The sequence below is a fragment of the Oncorhynchus mykiss genome, chromosome 2 (genome assembly GCF_013265735.2).
Source record: "Oncorhynchus mykiss isolate Arlee chromosome 2, USDA_OmykA_1.1, whole genome shotgun sequence".
Classification (NCBI taxonomy): Eukaryota; Metazoa; Chordata; class Actinopteri; order Salmoniformes; family Salmonidae; genus Oncorhynchus; species Oncorhynchus mykiss.
Window position 1 is genome coordinate 15,992,121 of NC_048566.1, and position 27,329 is coordinate 16,019,449.

General features: G+C 44.5%; 2 protein-coding genes across 4 annotated transcripts; both read right to left on the minus strand.

Annotated features, from left to right (window-relative positions):
• Nucleotides 1–547: 547 nt before the first annotated feature.
• On the minus strand, nt 548–12,583 carry aqp10a (aquaporin 10a). Of its 3 annotated transcripts, none has more exons than XR_005035233.1 (7): nt 12,070–12,583; nt 5,463–5,589; nt 3,855–3,992; nt 3,590–3,708; nt 2,366–2,583; nt 926–1,783; nt 548–862 (listed from the first exon to the last, which is right to left on the minus strand). XR_005035233.1 is itself a non-coding variant. In XM_021621544.2 (6 exons), the coding sequence occupies exons 1-6, from the start codon at nt 12,304–12,306 to the stop codon at nt 1,567–1,569; spliced, it is 1,056 nt and encodes a 351-aa protein (XP_021477219.2). In that variant the 5' UTR covers nt 12,307–12,583; the 3' UTR covers nt 548–1,566. The 3 variants fall into 3 exon arrangements, 1 of the variants encoding a protein (XP_021477219.2); XR_005035231.1 differs by having other exon boundaries at nt 548–883; XM_021621544.2 differs by having other exon boundaries at nt 548–1,783.
• A 2,066-nt stretch (nt 12,584–14,649) lies between these two features.
• Nucleotides 14,650–27,321, minus strand: si:dkey-92i15.4. Its single transcript, XM_036961661.1, has 8 exons — nt 27,189–27,321; nt 19,415–21,812; nt 18,537–19,315; nt 18,137–18,356; nt 17,869–17,967; nt 17,462–17,711; nt 15,988–16,104; nt 14,650–15,254 (listed from the first exon to the last, which is right to left on the minus strand). Exons 2-8 carry the CDS (start codon nt 21,302–21,304, stop codon nt 15,097–15,099), a joined length of 3,513 nt encoding a protein of 1,170 aa, XP_036817556.1. The 5' UTR covers nt 21,305–21,812; nt 27,189–27,321; the 3' UTR covers nt 14,650–15,096.
• Between the last annotated feature and the right edge of the window lie 8 nt (nt 27,322–27,329).

Below are 27,329 nucleotides of genomic sequence, written 5' to 3' on the forward strand. Positions count from 1 at the left end.
GTGGGCCTGGGGGGGTATAGGCCCACCCACTGGCGAGCAAGGCCCAGACAATCAGAATGAGTTTTTTCAAACAAAAGGGCTTTATTATAGACAGAAATACTCAGTTTCATCAGCTGTCCAGGTGGCTGGTCTCAATCCTGCAGGTGAACACGTTTATACATGGTCTGCGGGTGTGAGGCTGGTCGGACGTTCTGCCAAATTCTCAAGAACGACGTTGGAGGTGGCATATGGTACAGAAATTAACATTCAATTATCTGGCAACAACTCTGGTAGATATTCCTGCAGTCAGCATGCCAATTGCACACTCCCTCAAAACTTGAGACATCTGTAGCGTTGTGTTGTGTGACAAAACTGCACATTTTAGAGTGGCCTTTCATTGTCCCCAACACAAGGTACACCTGTGTAATGATCATGCTGTTCAGTCCGCTTCTTGAGATGCCACACCTGTCAGGTGGATGAATTGTCTTGGCAATGGAGAAATGCTCACTAACAGGTATGTAAACACATTTGTGCACAAAATGAGGGAAATAAGCTTTTTTTGTGTGTGTATGGAACATTTCTGGAATCTTTTATTTCAGCTCGTGAAAAATGGGAACAACACTTTACATGTTGCCTTTATATTTTTGTTCAGTATACAAATAGCATTCTCTGCCAAATAATAGGCTTTGTGCAATTACTTTTCGTAGAGCTACGCCTCCCCTGACTTGAGCTACACCTCCCCTGACTTGAGCTACATCTCCCCTGACTTGAGCTACACCTCCCCTGACTTGAGCTACACCTCCCCTGGCTTGAGCTACACCTCCCCTGACTTGAGCTACACCTCCCCTGACTTGAGCTACACCTCCCCTGACTTGAGCTACACCTCCCCTGACTTGAGCTACACCTCCCCTGACTTGAGCTACACCTCCCCTGACTTGAGCTACACCTCCCCGAAACACTCACTCACAACCAAACAATGAATTATTGATTGGAGACAGTTTGTTTAAATTAAAGAGCGTTTCCTTGGATTTTCTCCCTGCAGCAAACCCAGTGGATAATGTTGTAAATACCTGTCAAAGATAAAACCCCCAAAAAACAACCAGAACGCCTGGCTCTAATCATAGTATCAACTTCTCCTTTCACCTCTGACTGTGTGTTTTTGAAGCTCACTACTAATATATACACCTGATCCTCAATCAGCAGTAGCATCTCAATAGAACAAAATGACAGGAGAGGAGGCTTGGACAAATGTTCTCCCATCAATCTGTTAGCATGTCCTTTCTCCTATAGGAAACAGCCAGAGAAATGTCTCCCCGCTGGGCAAAGCAGTTAGTTCAACCTAGTTTTGATTGACATTTGGTTTGGTTGTCAGCTAACGTGAATTCAACGTGAAATAAAAAACATTGGAATTAGGTGAAAAGTTGGGTGAAAATAAGATGAAATGCCGTTATATTGATGAGTTTTTGCAAATCCAATCAGTTTTTCACGTAGATTCAACATCATCACATTAATCTTGGGTGTTGAAATGACATGGAAACAACGTTGATTCACCAGTTTTTCACCACACCCTGACTCTCTCTACCCTTTCTAGAAAACGGCAGTTTTCAACTCCACCCCTTCCTTCTCTGGTGCTGGGGGCTGCTTCCACACCTCAGTGGTGGGCTTGGTAGAGGAGCTGTCTATGGGAGGGTTCGTTGGAAGGTCGGGCAGGTGCCATGCGATGAAGACCAGATACATCCCAGAGCCCACCATCCCTCCCAGCAGAGGAGCCATCATGGGAACCCAGAACCAGTAGTTATAACACCTAGAGAGACGAGGAGGAGGGAGGATTAGTTTCCAAGTCTGCAAGTGAATCAACTTCACTTTAACAACTCGTGCCCAGTTCCAAATTGAAATATGGTGTCTGTGCCATGTGTGTCCATCATGTGCCTGGTCTAGCATATTGATATCCGCTGGTAGATGTTCCTATAGACATAAAGTGCCTTACGGGAACACTTGGCACAACAGGCGGCTGGTGGCACCTTAATTGGGGAGAACCGGCTCATAGTAATGGCCGGAATTGAATAAATGGAATGGTACCGACCACATCAAACACATGGTTTCTATGTGTTTGATACCATTCCATTTACTTCAGTCCAGCCATTAATATGAGCCATCATCCCCTCAGCAGCCTCCTGTGTGTGGCACACTTGGCACCAACACATTCACAAACACACAAACACACAAATCAGATCTACCTCTAGTCCAGGAGTATGCCACTCCTTTCATACGGTTCACTCTTCTCTCCCGTGCACTTAACTGACCTACTGACCACTTCCTGTAATACCTGACATGTTGCACACCTGCTGACTCAGGTCAAAAGGTGTTTGTGTGTTAGAAGACGTACGTGAACACCTCAGTGCCCCAGCCGGCTGTCAGTGTCAAGAGGCGTGGCCCCAGGTCACGGGCAGGGTTTATCGCTCCGCCGCAATTGGACGACATCGACATGCCGATCCCCAGGACTACCACGGCAACGATGGGCGGGATCAGAGCGTCGGGGGCAGGACTATTCTTCTGGTCATCCAATGGGAGGATGCAGAGCATCAACATGGCAGTGCCCACCACCTATAGAATATGAGACATTTGTGAAACCAGGAAATACAGGACGAGAGCTTGGGACGATAAGGTTCTATCTGCAAAAAGATGATTCTGAGATGATTGGCTTTATTAAAGTTCCAATCCCTCAATGGTTTGAATGGTGTCAACAATGTCTTGTATTCGTTTGAACTTAACATGAATTGGGTTATTTAGGGTACTATATAGGTAGAGGACATTGAACAGAACAAGGCTATGTCAATAACTCAATCTGGACAAAATGCAGATAGAACCTTATAGTTCCAAGCTCTCAGAGTCAGTTGTTAAAAACATATTCAGTTTCATTTAGCTTTCTTATGTTTCAGAATGTTCACATTTATGACACCATTATGGTTTCCACTAGATAGCACAGCCACAAAGTCAACATTTTCTGTATCGTAACAATTAATGATAATGTAATCTTAATTGAAAGTTAGGGTTTAGCATAAGGTTAGCAGTGTGGTTTAAGGTTAGGCATAGGTTTAAAATCAGATTTTAAGAAGAGAAATTTAGGAAAATAGGCAGGGTTTATGACTTTGTAGCTGTGGAGGTTAGTGACGAAGGCCAAACGCTCTGAGGAAGGTCTAGAAGTCGATACGTAAAGTTTTTAAAGAGCAGTGATACTATCAAGATCAGTGATACTATCAAGATCAGTGATACTATCAAGATCAGTGATACTATCAAGAGCAGTGATACTATCAAGATCAGTGATACTATCAAGATCAGTGATACTATCAAGATCAGTGATACTATCAAGATCAGTGATACTATCAAGAGCAGTGATACTATCAAGAGCAGTGATACTATCAAGATCAGTGATACTATCAAGATCAGTGATACTATCAAGATCAGTGTGCAGGTTTCTTCTTTTTCTCATCTTATTCAGCTGTTACCATTCACCTGCAACAAAGATGGCTCAGATGAGTGAGTGCCTTTTGAGTTAGTGACAACACACCATCATCCGTTCCTGCTTCGTACTGTATCATATTGGTCTGACCTGGTCTAGGATGCTGCTGCTGAGAGATAGGTGCTCGGAGGGATAGGTGGCAAAGATGGACGCCGTCTCATTAGCCCCATACACTGTCAAATTCCCTCCACTGAAGTCCATGATAGCATCTGACAGAGAGAGGGAGCTGGTTGTTCAGTCATCATGGCACACTATACCATAATGTCTTACTACTCTATGCTACTGAATATGCATGTAACAAGGTGACATGACACCAGTGATTGGTGGGACTGGTGTGTGAGTGTGTCTGACTGACCATAGTAGACCAGGAAGACCAGGCCAGAGGCCAGGTAAGCTCCCAGCACCTGACACAGAGAGTATGGGAGCAGCTTCACCCAGGGCACCCTGCCCAACGAACAGAAACTCAGAGTGACCGCTGGGTTCAGATGGGCTCCTACAGGAGAGAGAGAGAGGAGAGATAGAGAGAGACGGAGGGGGAGGAGAAGAGAGGGGGAAAGAATCAGTCAACCTCCTGTTTATGATCTCACCCACTAAATCTGTGAACATCACAAGTACGTACAAACACGTACAGGCACACACACACACACACACACACACACACACACACACACACACACACACACACACACACACACACACACACACACACACACACACACACACACACACACACACACACTCTAAAAGACTGAGAGTGTGTGTGGGAGTGAGACCTTGGAGAGTTGTGGCCACTACAGTGACAGCCTGATGCAGAATGAATCACCAGGACATTACAGACAGCTAGCACTGTGTGACCATAGTAATGTTACAGTCATGTGGAAGTCTGGGCGCCCCTACATCTATTACTGCTGCCAGACTGACATTGCCAGTAGGGTCTAAATACGTAGAATGGGAGAGTACAGACATATAGGAAACGCTAAGGAAATCAGGCTTAGTCATGGTGCACAGCAAACTGTCCAGTGTTACCTAGTGTTGATTTTTCAGTAACATTCCAAGTGTTGATTCAGGTGTTCAATTAACTCTGTAAGTGTTACATTAACACTCATTGCTGTAAAAAATAACCCAAGCGTTGGTGTTAATAACCAGTGTTATACCAAAACCACACCCATAATTATCATATTTCCCAGCATGCTCTATTGCAGGTGGATTTTTGGAATTGTTTATTTCAATATCTATGTTTTTTGAAGGTACTGTTGATTCATTAATCTTATACTACTTAAATATAAATAACATATATTTTTCTAAACTAATCCAATCTCTTACTTGGATTTATTGCGCCCGTTATTGAAATGGTTGTTCCAGTTTAGATGTTATAGGTAGCCAAAGTGTTGAATATCCCTACGCTGTCTGTATTCCAAAATGAATTACATCACTTTGCAAGCCTTCATAATGTGACTTGCAGGCCTGAAGAGCATGATTTGCAGGCTACTGTGTCAGGGTAAAACTAGGCCCTCAAAATAAGGACTTATTAAATATTGTATTGTGTTGAATGATAACATTTTCATGATAACACATTTGGCTGTCAGTGTTGATTTAACACTGGAGAATTTGCTGTGTGTTTTCATTTCAGTTTGTCATTGAAACAGCAATGTACTCTACCAGTGGAGGCTGGTGGGAGCAGCTATAGGAGGATGGGCTCATTGTAATGGCTGGAATGGAATTATTGGAACAGTATCAAACACATAAAATATATGGACACCACGCTTGACTTCGTTCCATTAATTCCATTCCAGCCATTACAATGAGCCCGTCCTCCTATAGCTCCTTCCACCAGCCCCCTCTGTACTGTACATACTGTATACTGTATGAGTTATTGTTTAAAGTGGACAAACTGACAGTATTTATTCTAGTCCAAGGATTGGGATGGGTGTTGGTTTGGGATGAAAGGTGTAGTAGGGTTTACCTGAGACCCCCTTGCAGAGGTACATGGCAGACATGACCCCTACAGAGAAGGCCATGTTGGCTGAGAGGTACTGTCCCTTAGTCTCTCTACTGGTCTTCACCTGGGCTGATGCACTACAGCCAAACATCTAGAGGAAGACAGAGGGGGAGAGAAGGGAGGCAGAGATAAAGTCAAGTTAGATTAAAGAGGCAGTCTGGTCTCATAGACTAGACGTAACATAGTAAATATAAATCTGGGATACTCAAATTAGTATGATATTCAAAGTTTAGTGCTGAGCGATTAGTGCTTTTTGAGGTCGGTTCATTTTCGGGTACCATTTATTTATTTTTTACATTAAATGCACTATGCATTATGTAGGATGAAAGCTGCAACAACACAGAATAAAACAATGAATAAAAGTCCCATGATGGTAGTGACTGTCCATTACTGCTAATCACGTATTAACCATCATTTATTCACATCACTTAAGTTTTCTATGTTACGTCTACCCCTGACTCCAGGTTGAAAGAATATTGTGAGGGAGGAGATGAGACAGTGGAGGGGAGAAAGAGGGAGGGAAGGAGGGAGGGAGAAAGAAAGAATTAGAGAAGCAAAGCACAAGTACAGTAGAAGTAAAGGGGGTGTGAGGGGATGTGATAGAGAGGGGAAAGAGAGGAGCTCAAGGGAGAAACTGTAAAAGAAAGAGAGGGAACATTAACTGCAGCCATGGCTAGAAGGACATCCAGTTCAATTACGGACTCCTCTTTAAATCTGCGTATTCCTTCAAAGCTCAGTTGTCCTGAGTCTGCACAACTCTGCCAGGACCTAGGATCAAGAGAGACGCTCAAGTGTTTTAGTACTATATCTCTTGACACAATGATGAAAATAATCATGGCCTTTAAACCTTCAAGCTTTAAACCTGCATTCTGGACCCTATTCCAACTAAACTGAAAGAGCTGCTTCCTGTGCTTGGCCCTCCTACAGTGCCTTGCGAAAGTATTCGGCCCCCTTGAACTTTGCGACCTTTTGCCACATTTCAGGCTTCAAACATAAAGATATAAAACTGTATTTTTTTTTTGAAGAATCAACAACAAGTGGGACACAATCATGAAGTGGAACGACATTTATTGGATATTTCAACCTTTTTAAACAAATCAAAAACTGAAAAATTGGGCGTGCAAAATTATTCAGCCCCCTTAAGTTAATACTTTGTAGCGCCACCTTTTGCTGCGATTACAGCTGTAAGTCGCTTGGGGTATGTCTCTATCAGTTTTGCACATCGAGAGACTGAAATTTTTTCCCATTCCTCCTTGCAAAACAGCTCGAGCTCAGTGAGGTTGGATGGAGAGCATTTGTGAACAGCAGTTTTCAGTTCTTTGCACAGATTCTCGATTGGATTCAGGTCTGGACTTTGACTTGGCCATTCTAACACCTGGATATGTTTATTTTTGAACCATTCCATTGTAGATTTTGCTTTATGTTTTGGATCATTGTCTTGTTGGAAGACAAATCTCCGTCCCAGTCTCAGGTCTTTTGCAGACTCCATCAGGTTTTCTTCCAGAATGGTCTTGTATTTGGCTCCATCCATCTTCCCATCAATTTTAACCATCTTCCCTGTCCCTGCTGAAGAAAAGCAGGCCCAAACCATGATGCTGCCACCACCATGTTTGACAGTGGGGATGGTGTGTTCAGCTGTGTTGCTTTTACGCCAAACATAACGTTTTGCATTGTTGCCAAAAAGTTCAATTTTGGTTTCATCTGACCAGAGCACCTTCTTCCACATGTTTGGTGTGTCTCCCAGGTGGCTTGTGGCAAACTTTAAACAACACTTTTTATGGATATCTTTAAGAAATGGCTTTCTTCTTGCCACTCTTCCATAAAGGCCAGATTTGTGCAATATACGACTGATTGTTGTCCTATGGACAGAGTCTCCCACCTCAGCTGTAGATCTCTGTAGTTCATCCATAGTGATCATGGGCCTCTTGGCTGCATCTCTGATCAGTCTTCTCCTTGTATGAGCTGAAAGTTTAGAGGGACGGCCAGGTCTTGGTAGATTTGCAGTGGTCTGATACTCCTTCCATTTCAATATTATCGCTTGCACAGTGCTCCTTGGGATGTTTAAAGTTTGGGAAATCATTTTGTATCCAAATCCGGCTTTAAACTTCTTCACAACAGTATCTCGGACCTGCCTGGTGTGTTCCTTGTTCTTCATGATGCTCTCTGCGCTTTTAACAGACCTCTGAGACTATCACAGTGCAGGTGCATTTATACGGAGACTTGATTACACACAGGTGGATTGTATTTATCATCATTAGTCATTTAGGTCAACATTGGATCATTCAGAGATCCTCACTGAACTTCTGGAGAGAGTTTGCTGCACTGAAAGTAAAGGGGCTGAATAATTTTGCACGCCCAATTTTTCAGTTTTTGAAAAGTTTGAAATATCCAATAAATGTCGTTCCACTTCATGATTGTGTCCCACTTGTTGTTGATTCTTCAAAAAAAAAATACAGTTTTATATCTTTATGTTTGAAGCCTGAAATGTGGCAAAAGGTCGCAAAGTTCAAGGGGGCCGAATACTTTCGCAAGGCACTGTATGTTGAACATAATAAACGGCTCTTTATCCACCGGATGTGTACCAAACTCACTAAAAGTGGCAGTAATAAAGCCTCTCTTGAAAAAGCCAAACCTTGACCCAGAAAATATAAAAAACTATCGGCCTATATCGAATCTTCCATTCCTCTCAAACATTTTAGAAAAGGCTGTTGCGCAGCAACTCACTTCCTTCCTGAAGACAAACAATGTAAACGAAATGCTTCAGTCTGGTTTTAGACCCCATCATAGCACTGAGACTGCACTTGTGAAGGTGGTAAATGACCTTTTAATGGCATCAGACCGAGACTCTGCATCTGTCCTCGTGCTCCTAGACTATAGTGCTGCTTTTGATACAATCGATCACCACATTCTTTTGGAGAGATTGGAAACCAAAATTGGTCTACACGGACAAGTTCTGGCCTGGTTTAGATCTTATTTGTCGGAAAGATATCAGTTTGTCTCTGTGAATTGTTTGTCCTCTGACAAATCAACTGTACATTTCGGTGTTCCTCAAGGTTCCGTTTTAGGACCACCATTGTTTTCACTAAATATTTTACCTCTTGGGGATGTCATTCGAAAACATAATGTTAACTTTCACTGCTATGCGGATGACACACAGCTGTACATTTCAATGAAACATGGTGAAGCCCCAAAATTGCCCTCGCTAGAAGCATGTGTTTCAGACATAAGGAAATGGAAGGCTGCAAACTTTCTACTTTTAAACTTGGACAAAACAGAGATGCTTGTTCTAGGTCCCAAGAAACAAATAGATCTTCTGTTGAATCTGACAATTAATCTTAATGGTTGTACAGTCGTCTCAAATAAAACTGTGAAGGACCTCGGCGTTACTCTGGACCCTGATCTCTCTTTTGAAGAACATATCAAGACCATTTCAAGGACAGCTTTTTTCTATCTACGTAACATTGCAAAAATCAGAAACTGTCCAAAAATGATGCAGAAAAATTAATCCATGCTTTTGTCACTTCTAGGTTAGACTACTGCAATGCTCTACTTTCCGGCTACCCGGATAAAGCACTAAATAAATTTCAGTTAGTGCTAAATACGGCTGCTAGAATCCTGACTAGCACCCAAAAATGTTATCATATTACTCCAGTGCTAGCCTCCCTACACTGGCTTCCTGTCAAAGCAAGGGTTGATTTCAAGGTTTTACTGCTAACCTACAAAGCATTACATGGGCTTGCTCCTACCTATCTCTCTGATTTGGTCCTGCCGTACATACCTACACGTACGCTACGGTCACAAGACGCAGGCCTCCTAATTGTTCCTAGAATTTCTAAGCAAACAGCTGGAGGCAGGGCTTTCTCCTATAGAGCTCAATTTTTATGGAACGGTCTGCCTACCCATGTCAGAGACGCAAACTCGGTCTCAACCTTTAAGTCTTTACTGAAGACTCATCTCTTCAGTGGGTCATATGATTGAGTGTAGTCTGGCCCAGGAGTGGGAAGGTGAACGGAAAGGCTCTGGAGCAACGAACCGCCCTTGCTGTCTCTGCCTGGCCGGTTCATCTCTTTCCACTGGGATTCTCTGCCTCTAACCCTATTACAGGGGCTGAGTCACTGGCTTACTGGGGCTCTCTCATACCGTCCCTGGGAGGGGTGCGTCACCTGAGTGGGTTGAGTCACTGATGTGATCATCCTGTCTGGGTTGTGCCGTGGCGGAGATCTTTGTGGGCTATACTCAGCCTTGTCTCAGGATGGTAAGTTGGTGGTTGAAGATATCCCTCTAGTGGTGTGGGGGCTGTGCTTTGGCAAAGTGGGTGGGGTTATATCCTTCCTGTTTGGCCCTGTCCGGGGTGTCCTCGGATGGGGCCACAGTGTCTCCTGACCCCTCCTGTCTCAGCCTCCAGTATTTATGCTGCAGTAGTTTATGTGTCGGGGGGCTAGGGTCAGTTTGTTATATCTGGAGTACTTCTCCTGTCCTATTCGGTGTCCTGTGTGAATTTAAGTGTGCTCTCTCTAATTCTCTCTCTCTCTTTCTTTCTCTCTCTCGGAGGACCTGAGCCCTAGGACCATGCCTCAGGACTACCTGACATGATGACTCCTTGCTGTCCCCAGTCCACCTGGCCGTGCTGCTGCTCCAGTTTCAACTGTTCTGCCTTATTATTATTGGACCATGCTGGTCATTTATGAACATTTGAACATCTTGGCCATGTTCTGTTATAATCTCCACCTGGCACAGCCAGAAGAGGACTGGCCACCCCACATAGCCTGGTTCCTCTCTAGGTTTCTTCCTAGGTTTTGGCCTTTCTAGGGAGTTTTTCCTAGCCACCGTGCTTCTACACCTGCATTGCTTGCTGTTTGGGGTTTTAGGCTGGGTTTCTATACAGCACTTTGAGATATCAGCTGATGTACGAAGGGCTATATAAATACATTTGATTTGATTTGATTTGAGTTCTAGCACGTTCCCTTCCTCAGCTGTGTGATTGAGCAAGGTCCCAGCCTGCACACAGACTCATGAACGCATGGACAAGCTGGAATAGACCTAACGGTCACGGACTAACATACAGTATAAACTGTAACAATATTGCCCATATTAATGACTGACAGTCACACAGCAACTAGAATCAGTTGAAGCACACATACACCTACTTCCTCTTGCTATCTGGGTCATTCCACCAATTCAATGTCTTTTGAGAAGTGTAACTTGGTAAAAAACAAATTAACTGGCTAAAAAAACACGTTTCCCCATCTCTAGAGGGTTGCCCTTTCCTGCAGTCAATGACCAAAATCTTAAAACTGCCTTATTCAGGGAAGGATCGACAGATTTTTACCTTGTCAGATCGGGGATTCGATCCAGCAACCTCTAAGGTGTTCTTAATGTTTTGTGTATTGTTATATTCCCTGTCTGATTCCCAGTCCATCCACTAGACAGCAGTAGGATATCACATGATGTCTCTTGGCCACTTGAAACCAGTTGCATCTGGTTTGGGTAGAGAGTCACGGAGCCAAAAACGGGAGGGGGGTTAACTTGCCTGGCCCAAAACAACCGCTCAGAGTTGAACAAAGATGCCATACAGCTAAAACCTCTCTGGTTATAGCTTCAAGCTATCAACTTCTTATCAAGTCATAATGTACCAAATTACTTTTTCATAAGCTACTGTAATAGGATACTGATAAAAATATGTTCACATTTCGACGTAGGCAGTGGTGGAAAAAGTACCCAAGTGTCATACTTAAAAGTGAAAGTCACCCAGTAAAATACTGCTTGAGTAAAAGTCTAAAAGTATTTGGTTTTAAATGTACTTAAGTATCCAAAGTATATGTAATTGCTAAAATAAAAGTAAAAATACACATTTTTCAAATTCCTTATATAAAGCAAACCAGACGTCACCATATTCTAGTATTTAAACAAATATACACGGATAGCCAGGAGCACTCCAACACTCATTTACAAACGAAGCATGTGTGTTTAGTGAGTCCGCCAGATCAGAGGCAGTAGGGATGTAGAGGTGACCAGATCTTCTCTTGATACGTGCATAAATTTGACCATTTTCCTGTCCTGCTAAGAATGCAAAATGTAATGAGCACTTTTGGGTGTCAGGGAAAATGAATGGAGTAAAAAGTACATTATTTTCTTCAGGAATATAGTGGATTAAAAGTAAAAGTGGTTAAAAAATTGTAAAATACAGATACCCCTCAAAACAACTTAAGCACTTTAAAGTATTTTTACTTCAGTACTTTACACCACTGCATGTATGAACCTGGTTGCAATAAGTGGTTTTGACTGGTGGTCATTTGTCTACAGACTGTTTACTCAGGTTATCTCAATTGTTATTTGTGGAGAGGAAAACCTGCAAGTAAGCACTTCATTGTACTGTGCATGACACACACACATACATATATATATACATATATTTACACACATATATATACACACACACACACATATATACACATACATATACACACATATATATATATTATATTTGTCTTTTTTTTCTTCTGTCTATAAAAATAGTGTGCTTTATGTTTTCCATTTTGAACAGTAAGGCTTTAGAAGCTAGGCTACTCACCAGCAGAACAAATGTTCCCAGCAGCTCTCCCAAACACTCCCGAGCCAAGGGGTTCGTCACCCTCAGAGTCCGCTTCACCCCCTCCATTTGGGGCTTAAAGCTGGGTCCCTTATCCCCCATCTTTCTGACCTCTGGGGCCACTGGCCAGGGATCTTTGTCTGGTACCTGCCCTCTCTCCTTCATCCCCAATACCTGTTTGTTAGCCTGGACCTGTCCCTCTGTCCCATCTACATGCATCTGTGCCTAAACCTGTAGCTTACACCTGGCCAGCCTACAGATTATGTGTATGTTGCTCTGTGCAGATCTACTGGTTTCTGCAGAATCTTGTAGTCAAAGTGGTATTCACACACTGTCAAAGGCAAAAATAAAAAGTGTCATTCAGTCAATAACAGCTGTCATCTTCACCTGTCTGTGGCCTAATGTCCGTCATCATCTTTCCCCGTGCACTCCTTTACTAGCTAGTTACCGTCTTTATCAGTGTCCGACCTGTCCCCTCATCAAATCCACGTCAACCACACACACACACACACACACACACACACACACACACACACACACACACACACACACACACACACACACACACACGCACGCACGCACGCACGCACGCACACACGCACGCACACACACACACACACACACACACACACACACACACACACACACACACACACACACACACACACACACACGGCTGTCCATTAACTAAAGTATCGGATCTGATCATCAATCAGACTTTGGCCTCCATAACCATGAACTCTAAACTGCACAAAACCTAGTTTTAAATCCTAGTTAAATGTCATCCTTCTTCTAAGCAAACAGTATCTGCTGTGTTTTTGGTGTGATTAAACATTTGAGCTCCTTTGTCTTACCATGCTTGAGGAAGTCAATTAGCCAGCTAAGTCATTTGAGAAAAAAGTTGAATCCCAGATTGATATTGCTATCTTGAAAGCTACCAAGCTACCTAGCTACCAAGCTAACTAGCTACCTAGCTACCAAGGTAACTAGCTACCTAGCTACCAAGGTAACTAGCTAGGCATATCCTTTTAGCTGTTTTGTCCGATATAAAAATAATTAGAACATCATCATAGTTTTAACCCGATATCTACTTATCTGGGCTTAAAATGAAGTATTGCAACACATCTCTGACTGTCTTCCCTTGTTTCTCTAGTCTTCTTTGTATTGAGTAAAATGCAGTTCAATATTGAGTGAGCGTTGTGTAAGAGTGGTGTATAATATCTGTATGTTGTGTTTACAACCCCACCTGACCCTAAAGATACCACAGGGAATTAGATAAGGACCATGTGACCTTCCGGGGGGGGTTAGCATCTTTGACAACATGATCTCCTAAGGTGCCGTGTGTGTGTGCATGTGCTTGTGTGTGTGCATGTGTCCGTGTGCGTGCATGCCCATTTGTGTATTCTGATTCTTCAGTATTAGTACATTCAAACGAACTTCACAATCGTACAACACTGCCCTTTGGTTCTTTTGGCAAACCTAATGTAGGCCTGTGCCAACTAGGCAACTAATCATTAATTAAGCCTGTGTTGACAACTCCACCAGAGTGATAAGATAGGTCAATATAACCACATTGACCACTCTTGTAACAGTGTTGAGTAATCTACTGTAATTAATAAACCACAGAGAAAAATGAAAGAGCGTACAAACACAACTGAGGAAGGCAGTGAATTGCCCTTCAATTTCAGGTAAATTAAATTAGAAAATATGTGCTTAGAGTTGGCACAACTCTGTATTCTACATGACAGACCCATGTGTCTGCTCTAGAAAATACATTTCTATCTGAACGTTATGAAAAGTCACTTCTCCTGAACAGGCCCCGATGAAACCCTCAGGATAATAAAAAGACAGTACCGATAATGAGGAGATAATGACTCAGGGAAGACAGATACTAATGAAACGCAGCTTGGTTGAAATGTTATGAAGTATCACTAGCTCACTAAAGGTCACACTGGGGAGCAGAAAACAATGACTTGGCATTATTCTCTTGTTAGGGGCAGAAAAAGCTAAGCTTAGTATTACATCGGCTATAGCCTAATGCCATCTTATCACATGGTCAGGTGTCAGGGAGGGAGACCCATCCAATGAGAACCCATCCCACCAAGAGCAGTGTCTTCTGACAAGTTGCGTCCTTCTGACCTGACCTGTCGCTAATTAATCAGTGACGTTAATCAGTGACATTAATCAGTGTAATTCGAACGGGATGTGTCACTGAGACATGAGACATTGCATAAACACATATAGGCCTATAAACTACACCTAAGAGCCTCATTGCATGTGCACACATGCACACACACACACCTATGCCTGAGAACAGAGTATATTTGTGGGCAGCATGGGTGGCCAGATAATGTGATCCTCTAGCGCCCCCTGTAAGTAAAACAATGTACATTTACATTTGAGTAATTTAGCAGACACTTTTATCCAGAGTGAGTTAGGGTTAAGTGCCTTGCTCAAGGGCACATCAACATATTTTACACCTAGTCGATTACTGGCCTAATGCGCTTAACCGTTTGGCTACCTGCCGCCATGTACTGTGTTTAAACAGGGACCGCTTTCAACCATGGGGTTATTGTAGGATTTATTAACAGCAAGTAGACAGAGGACGGTTATTAACTTTCCAGTCACAATATCTATTACAACAGCCATATACAAACTCCTGACATTTCATCATATAAAACAATGGGCCGACTAGGTATTAAAGAAACATACAGCATATTTCTACAACGTTAAATAAATGACCTCTGTATTGATCTCTGTCTCCCTCTTCATACCCTGGGTTGACCCTATATACAGACAGGCCCTCTCCTCAGTGTTTACTGGTCTCTTCAGTGCTTTGTTATCGTATGACTGCTGCAATACATATCATCCCTCTCACTTGAGGTAGAAGTTGACCCGAACCACATATCCAAAATCAGATTGGCAACCCTCACTTCAACCTCATAGGAGTACAATGCTTCAGTGCCTTGTTATAAGCATATCGAGGGTGCATATCAATGTTCATTCCTGTCACTGTGGTATGTGAGGACGGTGTAGTACCACATCCACAGGCCCAGGGGGCAGTGTTCTGATCAAGGTCCAGGCCTCCAGCCTCCTCAGGCCCACCAAGCTCACACCCTCGATCTCCATCACCTCGTCCCCTGGAGACACCTGGTTCACTGGACCACCTGAAAGGGATGAGGGGCTTATTGTTAGTAGATGTTGACCTTGATATCTTTATCAGACACCTCATAACCAATGGTCTGAGCTTGGAGTTTGACACGTGTTTCTGCTGACTGAAGAGACATTCATTTGAATGACCTCAATAGAAAGGTCAGCTCCTCTACCATGTGGTGATATACAGTAAGTGTATTTGATTTATTTGGCCATTTAAAAACATAATATGTGTGGACCCAATGCATTATTGCAGTTTTTAAATCATTGAGGATGACAAAAAACCTTAAACTTATTTCCATTATAGTCCTCTTGAAAATACATGAAAACAGAATATATACACAAGATGATAACATAACAGAATATATACACAAGATGATAACATAACAGAATATATACACAAGATGATAACATGAAAACAGAATATATACACAAGATGATAACATGACAACAGAATATATACACAAGATGATAACACAACAGAATATATACACAAGATGATAACATGACAACAGAATATATACACAAGATGATAACATGACAACAGAATATATACACAAGATGATAACATGACAACAGAATATATACACAAGATGATAACATAACAGAATATATACACAAGATAACATGAAAACAGAATACGCCATTTTTTTTAATTTAGGGAGGAAACAGCAATAGGAATAAAAAAAGTTGATCATGTAACATTCATTAATACTATTATATTTTGTAGGTAGGTTGACCTCTCACCCAGGAAGAGTTTCTGTACGGTGAGGGGTTTGTCTCCCAGGCTGGAACCCACTCCTCCCTCCAGACTGAAGCCCAGGTCTCTGCTGCGCTTCTCCAGCCTCACACACACCCTCTGACCTGACACACAGGACACACACACACACGGTCAAAATGACTCCCACACACACATGTGCCTACATTCTCTGTCAAAACAACAGGTTCAGGGTGATAAGAGAGAAGCTGTGGAAAAACAACAGGTTCAGGGTGAGAAGAGAGAAGCTGTGGAAAAACAACAGGTTCAGGGTGAGAAGAGAGAAGCTGTGGAAAAACAACAGGTTCAGGGTGAGAAGAGAGAAGCTGTGAAAAACAACAGGTTCAGGGTGAGAAGAGAGAAGCTGTGGAAAAACAACAGGTTCAGGGTGAGAAGAGAGAAGCTGTGGAAAAACAAACAGGTTCAGGGTGAGAAGAGAGAAGCTGTGGAAAAACAACAGGTTCAGGGTGAGAAGAGAGAAGCTGTGGAAAAACAACAGGTTCAGGGTGAGAAGAGAGAAGCTGTGGAAAAACAACAGGTTCAGGGTGAGAAGAGAGAAGCTGTGAAAAACAACAGGTTCAGGGTGAGAAGAGAGAAGCTGTGAAAAACAACAGGTTCAGGGTGAGAAGAGAGAAGCTGTGAAAAAACAACAGGTTCAGGGTGAGAAGAGAGAAGCTGTGAAAAACAACAGGTTCAGGGTGAGAAGAGAGAAGCTGTGAAAAAACAACAGGTTCAGGGTGAGAAGAGAGAAGCTGTGAAAAACAACAGGTTCAGGGTGAGAAGAGAGAAGCTGTGGAAAAACAACAGGTTCAGGGTGAGAAGAGAGAAGCTGTGAAAAACAACAGGTTCAGGGTGAGAAGAGAGAAGCTGTGAAAAACAACAGGTTCAGGGTGATAAGAGAGAAGCTGTGGAAAAACAACAGGTTCAGGGTGAGAAGAGAGAAGCTGTGGAAAACCAACAGGTTCAGAGTGAGAAGAGAGAAGCTGTGAAAAACAACAGGTTCAGGGTGAGAAGAGAGAAGCTGTGAAAAACAACAGGTTCAGGATGAGAAGAGAGAAGCTGTGGAAAAACAACAGGTTCAGGGTGAGAAGAGAGAAGCTGTGGAAAAACAACAGGTTCAGGGTGAGAAGAGAGAAGCTGTGGAAAACCAACAGGTTCAGAGTGAGAAGAGAGAAGCTGTGAAAAACAACAGGTTCAGGGTGAGAAGAGAGAAGCTGTGAAAAACGACAGGTTCAGGGTGAGAAGAGAGAAGCTGTGAAAAACAACAGGTTCAGGGTGAGAAGAGAGAAGCTGTGAAAAACAACAGGTTCAGGGTGAGAAGAGAGAAGCTGTGAAAAACAACAGGTTCAGGGTGAGAAGAGAGAAGCTGTGAAATGACTTTGGAACATTGATCAATGTTGTTCTGCTTTAGATAACTTTTACCACAGTTCTACTGCAATGCTCCAACCAGCTGATCCATCTCACCAGTGTTAGCAGGCTCTGTCTGTGTCCCTCCTCGACTGTCAGTCACTGTTCTTCCCTTACGGGGGTCTGTTACCCCCCCTCTCCTCAAGACAACCACGCCCATCCCCTGAGTCCGTGCCCTCCTTAGTGTCCTCAGCACCTCCCAGTGGGAGGAGCCACACAGCGCTGTGCCGTTGATTGACAGGACCTTGTCTCCCTCCTGGATGGATCCCTCCTTAGCAGCCACCCCTGCCGGGAACACCTTATGGACCTGGAAGACAAACACCAGAGGTCAGAGTAGACCAGGAAGTGAAAAAACATGATGCCTAGGCTTTAGATCAGTGGGCTAATGTGGTCTTGAATTGTGTGAGCGACCTGAGTCGGTCACAGAAACATGGAAGCATTAGTACTAGTTGAGTAGTACTCACAATGACAGGTTTGTTCTGGTCCACTCCTCCTGCCATGGTGAAGCCCAGTCCCACACCAACATCCTTATGGAGAACCACCACCTGGACATCCTCATAGTTCTATAGAGCGGGGAGAGAGAGTGAGGGGGATAGAACAGCAACAGCACAAGATGGCAGTTGAGCATTGACAAATACTGATGCTATTATTAATGCTAATTCAAATGGAATAACACTAATGTAATATTTTAGCTGGTTGTTTAGTCTGGTATAGTGAAGATAGTTGTGGTACCTGCAGCGTTGTGTCCCCCAGGCTCTTTACGTCGTCCAGCAGGCGGTTCAGCTCATCACTGCCCAGGACAGACACACAGGACAATGCCGACACGTCAGACGACAGGCTGGCTGACCGGCTGGCTGACCGGCTGGCTGACTGGCTGGACGGCCACTCCTCACTGTCAGAGGAAGACTGGGGATCATAGTCCACCTCTCCGAAGTTACACAGCTCTGCCAGACTGAGAGAGAGACATAGTGGGGGAATAAACTCAAAGATAAAGTTGAATGATTAGATAAAAACAAGTAACAGGTAGCCTGACAATAATCCCACCTTTCTAGCTGTTAATTGACTTTTAAACATGGTGCTTGTTGTGTTAGCATAGTATTTTCATCATCAGTTGAAAACAGAAGTGACCCACCTGAGAGAGAAGCTCCTGCGATGTGATTGGCTCATGGCGCTGGTGACGGTCACCGAGGATTCAGCAGAGTCTGAGTCGTAGGTGGAGTCCTCGTCCTTCTCTGTACCTTCATCATCAGTATCCTCATCACTCCATCCCCCCTCCTCTGACTTCCATCGAGCCAGAGTGGGGAGGAGGGGTAGGCTGCTGGGGGAGGAGGAGGTGAGGGGAAGGGACAGGGAATCCCTCCCCAGGCCAGAGTGTGAGACTGGGATAGCAGGGTCAGTAGTGACCCTACCTTGGGCTGTGTGTGTGGAGACTGGACGGTTCTTTAGGTCAGCCAGGCCTGAATCTACACCCTGTTGGTGTTTAGGCTGCAGGGAAGTAGTGGGGAGGTGTGGGGAGGTGGGAGGTGTGTTATGGGGGTGGAAGGGGGAGTTCTGGGGGGTGTTGGTGGGTGTCTTGTCGTCATCACTCACTGGAGATGGCAGGTTAGGTGAGTCTCTACTGTGAGGCCTCCTAGACTGGTCAGGGCCACCTAGAACGTCATTGAAGTTGTTCACAGAGTTAGACAGCTGGGAGGATGAAGTATCCTTGGCAGTGACTGTAGTAGTCTTTGTGTTGGTGCCTCTCCTACTCCAGTCCTGGGGTGTGACTGTGTGATTGGGGAGGTCTGGCTCATCAATGGAAAAGTCTTTCAGAGTGTCTCTGGTGGTTTTGCCATTCAGAGGGATGTCTAGTTTACCCCCGAGGTTGGAAAACGTACCAGAGACAACAGCATTCTCCCCCACTCCCCCTGTCTCCCCCACTCCCCGTGCTAAACCTCTATAACCTACTCTGCCCATCTCCCCCACTCCCCCGCTCTCCCCCACTCCCCCACTCTCCCCTACTCTCCCTCTCTCCCCTACTCCCCCTCTCTCCCTGCTCCCCAGCCTCACCTCATCCACTGACATAGACCTCAGCGCCCACCCTCTATCAGCCTTCCTCTCTTCTCTCACTACCTCACCTCCTCTCCCTCCACCAAGTGCTTTATCTGGCACACTCTTCCTTACCCCTTCTCCTCGTCCTCTCCCCCCATCCATAATTACAATCCCTCCCTCTCTTCCTCCTCTCCCTCTCTCCCATACTCCCCCCACCCCGCGTACCTGTCTATCCAACCCACTCTTCCTGACCCCCTCTCCAGACTCACTGAGCTGCTCCGGGACAGAGAAAGCCCGTCTGGGCTTCAGGTAGTTGGGCACTGGGACCTGAGATGTCTGTGTCAGAGCTTCAAACTGGTGGATCTTGTTCCTCACACTGGCTGCAGAGGGCACTACCAGTTTTCCAGGTAACTTGGTATTTTCTGTGTTCTGTAATGTTATCCTCTGTGGGGTGTTGGCTTCAAACACATCTTCTGACAGGCTCTGTTCCCTGGCCACGCCTCTACCAGGGGTCTTGCTCCTGTCATAGGTGTCAGTTTTCCCATTAAGCTGATTGGTCAGGAGGGGGTTTGACCCTGTGGTGATCCCTACCCCGGACGTTGTGATAGGCTGAGAGTCCCTGGTGGGTGTCACTGATAGTCTGTGCTGGGGGAGAAAGACTTCAGCGTTATCTCTCCCTCGCTTCTCCACCTCCTTTTTCTTGTGTCCTTTTCCTTCGACATCAGTCCATTTCTCTTTTTCCTGAGCCATGCTCCCCACCCTTACTCTCTCCTTTTCGCTGTCTTCACTACTTCCACTCTTTTTGCCCACAGTGTTTGTCCCCTCCTTTTCCCCTCTCTCCTGTTTGTCTTCTAATGGAGGGGATAGTGAGGGGTCCCTAATGCACACGGATGACCCCTGCACTAAGGGTGTGTGTGAGGGTTTGTATGAGAGTGTGGGTGTGGTACACCCTGACACTGGAGACAGTGAGGGGCTCAAACCAGACACCTTGACTGCACTATTCTGATGTCTCTGCGGTGTGTGTGTAGTGTGTGTGGTGTTCTGTTCTACTAGGGGTGTGTGTGAGAGCAGGCCGTTCCTCTCCCCCCTGGATAATCCACTGAGGGGGGAGGAAACGGGGGAGGAAAAGGGGGAGGAGAGGGGGGAGACAAAGACAGAGTCTGTGGTGGACATCCTGCGAATGGCTGCTGTATCCCCCCCATCCCTCTCCAATAGAGACCAGTCTCCTTCCGGTGCTGAGAGACGCTTGGTTCTGGTTGAGTCCTTCACATCTCTGTTAGTAGCTTTATCAGTTCCAATAGTCCCATAGAGCTTCTGTATCCGGTCCCAGATACTCTGACCCCTGGAGGATCCAAGAGATCCACCGGCTGGTTTTCTGGTTCCAGACCCAGGACCAGGACTAGAACTCAGCCTGGTGGGGAGGGACTGGCCCCCACTGGCCCTCTCCAGAGATATAGCCACATACGCTAGACCCACAGGGGACACCCCTTCACCAAGGGAACACCCTGACCCCCGAACGGGGCTCCTCACTTCCCCTGGTCCAACTGAGTTAAAGGCCTTCACCCTGGACAACACATTGCTCTCTCCTGCCCTCCTACTCTCCAAACTCTCTGCTCGTTTAAGTGTGGACCCCCCTAGGTTCCCAGAAAACCTCAGCAGCCCAGTCCTGAGCCCCTCGCCAGGGCTAGCCCCCCTTCCACTCCAGTCTAAACTCTTACTCCTTTTGGGCAGGTTTAGCCTTCTCCACTCTGTCCTGCCCCGGTCTCCAGCCAACTTCCCTGAGATGCCACAGTTTCCTCCCCTGTCACTGCCATCCTCTGGGATCACGTCCCTCACACCACCATTCTGTCTCAACTGTCCGGTGGCCATTGTGGAGCCTGTTGTGTATTTCCCCTCACTGGGGAATGGGTCCAGTGCGAGTTGAATTATTCCAAACGTAGTATGTAGTAAAAGGTGACAGTTTAAGAATCCCAGTAATCCTTTTTGCAGAGTTTAACCACAGGTCAAAATCATCACAGAAGTCTTCGACAGCAGAACAGGCCTGGTAGCAGCACAGGCCTGGTAGCAGCACAGGTCTGGTAGGAAAGGTGTTTGTCTGTCCCAGCAGAAATGGTGGTTGAACTGTGGTTGAACTGCAATCTTCTCATGTTTGGGGCTCCAGATATCAACAGACACTCACTTGTATATCCACAGGTTTGAGATTCCATCCATGAAGATTCTCTGCATTTCTGTCTCCCACACACTCAGAGATGATTGTTAGTTCTACTTCCCTCCCTCTCTGTCCATTCCTCTCTGTGGTGTCGGCTCCAGTAGTCAAACAGAGGTCCTCAGCAGTGAAGTTTTCCTGGGTGAGCGGTCACACACAAGCCTCAGAACACTATAAACATAAAGAAATATATCATATGTCAAATGCTATGTTTTGTTATATTTACATGTGAAAAACATTGCATATTTTTGCTGAGAAAATTCCATCTTTGAAATGAAATGGTTAGGAATGCTGAGGTAACGGTATTCTGGACACTATGGTCAAATGTAATGATACAGTACAGTTAGTAGCACACAGTAGCCAGATTACAGTCATCAGAGAGAGAGAGAGAGAGAGAGAGAGAGAGAGAGAGAGAGAGAGAGAGAGAGAGAGAGAGAGGAATGGAGATGATAGAAAGAGACAGAGATAGAAAGAAGAAAATATACAGAAAAAGAGAGATATATAAAGAAACGAAAGTGTCAAAAAAAATAAATAATTGAAAGTTGAAAAACAGGACATTCCAAACTCTATAGTAAGTCTCCATCCAACTACCATCACAGTGAAGTGAGGTTACCTCATCAGTGAAACTCTGCTGCCTTCCATACATTCCCCTCATACTTCACATAGAGGTCTCCCTCTCCACACACACACTCACCACCTAAACACCTCCCTTGAATGGGTATGTCCTAACAGCTGTTTACACTAGAAACGTGTCCTGGGTCAGCTGGACTGGTGACAACCTAAAATCAAACTGGAAAAACCAGTCAGACAACAATCCACTCTGACACTAGGAAACAATGTATTACACAGATACAGCCTAATCTCTCTCTTTCCTTCTTTCTCTCTCTGGTTCTCTCTCGCACACACACACGCATATACATGCACTCTCTCGTCAAATAAAACAATCAAAACACAGACAGAGATTCAAAGTGCTCCACAAAGGGCTCAGTCAAACAGAGTTAAATGTGATCAGATAAGATTGTAACAGAAGCGGAACTGAGTGAAACTGCTTTCCATGCAGTTTGTATGGGCACTGCTTTCAGATGGAGCTACTGATATCTACACTGTCACCACCGTAGGGTACGGAGGACTTGCTGTTAGAACAATAGCATGGTGATGGACTTCTATACAAAGCCACTCAGTATATGGGGGCCCGTGTGGGAATTAGACCCTCAACTCTGGTGTTGCAATCAGCATGTTCCAACCTACTGAACCACCAGTTTATTTACTAATCTATTTACCGTCAGTACAAGATGGGTATCAAATCATACTTTATTTGTCACATGTACCAAATACAACAAGTGTAGACCTTACCGTGAAATGCTTACTTACAAGCCTTTAACCAACAGTGTAAACCTTACCGTGAAATGCTTACTTACAAGCCTTTAACCAACAGTGTAGACCTTACCGTGAAATGCTTACTTACAAGCATTTAACCAACAGTGTAGACCTTACCGTGAAATGTTTACTTACAAGCCTTTAACCAACAGTGTAGACCTTACCGTGAAATGTTTACTTACAAGCCTTTAACCAACAGTGTAGACCTTACCGTGAAATGTTTACTTACAAGCCCTTAACCAACAGTGTAGACCTTACAGTGAAATGTTTACTTACAAGCCCTTAACCAACAGTGTAGACCTTACAGTGAAATGTTTACTTACAAGCCCTTAACCAACAGTGTAGACCTTACAGTGAAATGTTTACTTACAAGCCCTTAAGCAACAGTGTAGACCTTACCGTGAAATGTTTACTTACAAGCCTTTAACCAACAGTGCAGTTCAAGAAGAGTTAAGAAAATATTTCCGAAATAAACTAAAGTAAAAAAAATAAAAATAACGAGGCTATATACAGGGGTTACTGGTACCGTGTCAGTGTGCGGGGGTACAGGTTAGAGGTCATTTGTACATGTAGGTAGGGATGAAGTGACTATGCATAGATAATAAACAGCCAGTAGCAGCAGTGTACAAAACAAATGGAGGGGGGTCAATGTAATAGTTCGGAGGCCATTTGATGAATTGTTCAGCAGTCTTATGGCTTGGGGGTAGAAGCTGTTAAGGAGCCTTTTGGTCCTAGACTTGGCGCTCCGGTACCACTTGCCGTGCGATAGTAGAGAAAACAGCCTATGACTTGGGTGACTGGAGTCTCTGACAATTTTATGGGCTTTCCTCTGACACCGCCTATTATATAGTTCCTGGATTGCAGGAAGCTTGGCCCCAGTTATGTACTGGGCCGTACGCATTAACCTCTGTAGCGTCTTACGGTCAGATGCCGAGCAGTTGCCATACTGGGCAGTGATGCAACCGGTCAGAATGCTCTCGATGGTGCAGCTGTAGAACTTTTTGAGGACCTGGGGACCCATGACAAATATTTTCAGTCTCCTGAGGGGGAAAAGGTTTTGTCGTGCCCTCTTCACAACTGTCTTGGTGTGTTTTGACCATGATAGATCGTTGGTGATGTGGACACCAAGGAACTTGAAACTCTCAACCCGCTCCACTACAGCCCTGTTGATGTTAATGGGGGCCTATTCAGCCCGCCTTTTCCTGGAGTCCACGATCAGCTCCTTAGTCTTGCTCACACTGAGGAAGAGGTTGTTGTCCTGGCACCACACTGACAGTTCTCTGACCCCCTCCCTATAGGCTGTCTCATCATTGTCGGTGATCAGGCCTACCACTGTTGTGTCGTCAGCAAACTTAATGATGGTGTTGGAGTCGTGTTTGGCCACGCAGTCGTGGGTGAACAGGGAGTACAGGAGGGGACTAAGTACACACCCCTGAGGGACCCCAGTGTTGAGAATCAGAGTGACAGACATGTTGATGCCTACCCTTACCACCTGGAGGCGGCCCGTCAAGAAGTCCAGGATCCAGTTGCAGAGGGAGGTGTTTAGTCCCAGGGTCCTTAGCTTATTGATGAGCTTCGTAGGCACTATGGTGTTGAACACTGAGCTGTAGTCAATGAATAGCATTCTCATGTAGGTGTTCATTTGGTCCAGGTGGGAAAGGGCAGTGTGGAGTGTGATTGAGATTGCGTCATCTGTGGATCTGTTGGGGCAGTATGTGAATTGGAATGAGTCTAGGGTTTCCGGGAGGATGCTGTTGACGTGAGTCAAGATCAGCCTTTCAAAGCACTTCATGGCTACCGACGTGAGTGCTACAGGTCGGTAGTCATTTAGGCAGGTTACCTTCACTTCCTTGGGCACAGGGACTATGGTGGTCTGCTTGAAACATGTAGGTATTACAGACTCAGTCAGGGAGAGGTTGAAAATGTCAGTGAAGACACTTGTCAGTTGGTACAGCATGCTTTGAGTACACGTCCTGGTAATCCATCTGGCTCCGCGGCTTTGTGAATGTTGACCTGTTCAAGGTCTTGCTCACATCGGCTACCAAGAGCGTTATCCAGTATATGCTAGCAAAACAGTCCTGTAGCGTAGCATCCGCTTCATTTGACCAGTTCCATATTGAGTGAGTCACTGGTACTTCCTGCTTTAGTTTTTGCTTGTAAGCAGGAATCAGGAGGATAGAATTATGGACATATTTGCCAAATGGAGGGTGAGGGAGAGCTTTGTATGCATCTCTGTTTGTGGAGTAAAGGTGGTCTATAGGTTTTTTCTGAGAGTAGGTCTCAGTACAAGATACCTTACTCTCAGTGTAACACTGTTACACTAGCTCTCCTCGCCCCAACCTGGGCTCGAACCAGGGACCCTCTGCACACATCAACAACTGACACCCACAAAGCATTGTTACCCATCGCGCCACAAAAGCCGCAGCCCTTGCAGAGGTCAAGGTCTCAAAGCGAGTGACGTCACTGATTGAAACGCTATTAGTGCGCACCACCGCTAACTAGCTAGCCATTTCACATCGGTTACACTAGCACAAGATACCCTACTGTCAATACAAGTTACTCTACTGTCAGTACAAGTTACTCTACTGTCAGTACAAGTTACTCTACTGTCAGTACAAGTTTCTCTACTGTCAGTACAAGATACTCTACTGTCAGTACAAGTTACTCTACTGTCAGTACAAGATACTCTACTGTCAGTACAAGTTACTTTACTGTCAGTACAAGATACTCTACTGTCAGTACAAGTTACTCTACTGTCAGTACAAGTTACTCTACTGTCAGTACAAGTTACTCTACTGTCAGTACAAGTTACTCTACTGTCAGTACAAGATACTCTACTGTCAGTATAAGTTACTCTACTGTCAGTACAAGTTACTCTACTGTCAGTACAAGTTACTCTACTGTCAGTACAAGTTACTCTACTGTCAGTACAAGTTACTCTACTGTCAGTACAAGTTACTCTACTGTCAGTACAAGTTACTCTACTGTCAGTACAAGTTTCTCTACTGTCAGTACAAGATACTCTACTGTCAGTACAAGATACTCTACTGTCAGTATAAGTTACTCTACTGTCAGTACAAGATACTATACTCTCCGTATAAGTTACTCTACTCTCAGTACAAGATACTCTACTGTCAGTACAAGATACTCTACTGTCAGTACAAGATACTATACTCAGTACTCTTAGAAAAAGGGTTCCAAAAGGGTTCTTCAGCTGTCCCCATAGGATAACACTTTTTTGTTCCAGGTAGACTGTTTTTGGTTCCAGGTATAAACATTTTGGGTTCCATGTAGAACCCTCTGTAGAAATTGTTACATAGGGTTCTACATGGAACCCAAAAGTGTTCTACCTGGAACCAAAAGGGTTCTCACTGGAACCAAAAGGGTTCTACCTGGAACCAAAAAAGGTTATCCAAAGGTTTTCCTATGTGGACAATCCTTTTTGGTTCTGGATAGCACCTTTTTTTCCCTACAGGATATTCTACTCAGTGCAAGATACTCTACTTAATACAAGATACTCTACTCAATACAAGATACTCTACTCAGTACAAGATACTCTACTCAGTACAAGATACCCTACTTAGTACAAGATACCCTACTCAGTACAATATAGTTTACTCACTATCTACTACAGTACTCACAACCAGTGAACGTTAGAGTGAAGCATCCCTTCAGTTATGGGTTCTTGACTTGTTATCCAGTCATTCACCTACAGATTGACATATAACCTCCCACTGTCAAATATTTCATCTCTGGGGTGTTATGCAAAGCTAACTGTCTAATGGGTGCAGACTGCTGTCATATCAGTGAACAGAATAACTGTCACCCAACTGTCACCAACCCAGCCAAAAGCAAACAGCTGAAAACATCACAGTACAACTAAGCTACATCATAATATCAGTAAGTTTGAAGATCACAAAAATGAATAAATAACACCTATCAACAAGAAGACTAAATCCATGAGAGTGTATTAATTCCATTAAGATGGTAATGTGTGTTTTTCTATGTGTGTACCAGTTCTTTTTTTGACTCAGGTAAGTCCCCGTGTCAGTTTACAGAAACACCTGTTCTCCCAGCTCACAAAGCCTTCCACCTGCGTATCCGTTGGTAACAACATGGCCCCATTCACTCTAAAGCCAAATTAAACAAAGACACAGAAACACACCTTACCCTCAGAGAAACTTAGGAGTCCAAGCTGATCCAATCAGAAGCTGTGTTTTGGGGTAGTAGTGGGAGAGAGTACTGTTACCATCATCCTCATCCTCCTCCCAGCTCCCTCTCCCAGCTCCCTCTCTCTGTGTGTTCTCTGTC

Coding starts and splice junctions, on each gene's coding strand:
- aqp10a (XM_021621544.2), bottom strand. CDS start 12,306: ATGCATGTAGATGGGACAGAGGGACAGGTCCAGGCTAACAAACAGGTA. Junction 3,709..3,854: donor GGTCTTCCTGGTCTACTATG/GTCAGTCAGACA, acceptor TCTCTCTGTCAG/ATGCTATCATGGACTTCAGT. Junction 1,784..2,365: donor TGGGGCACTGAGGTGTTCAC/GTACGTCTTCTA, acceptor TCGTCTCTCTAG/GTGTTATAACTACTGGTTCT.
- si:dkey-92i15.4 (XM_036961661.1), bottom strand. CDS start 21,304: ATGGCCACCGGACAGTTGAGACAGAATGGTGGTGTGAGGGACGTGATC. Junction 16,105..17,461: donor GACAGAGCCTGCTAACACTG/GTGAGATGGATC, acceptor CCTGTGTGTCAG/GTCAGAGGGTGTGTGTGAGG. Junction 15,255..15,987: donor CGTACAGAAACTCTTCCTGG/GTGAGAGGTCAA, acceptor CATCCCTTTCAG/GTGGTCCAGTGAACCAGGTG.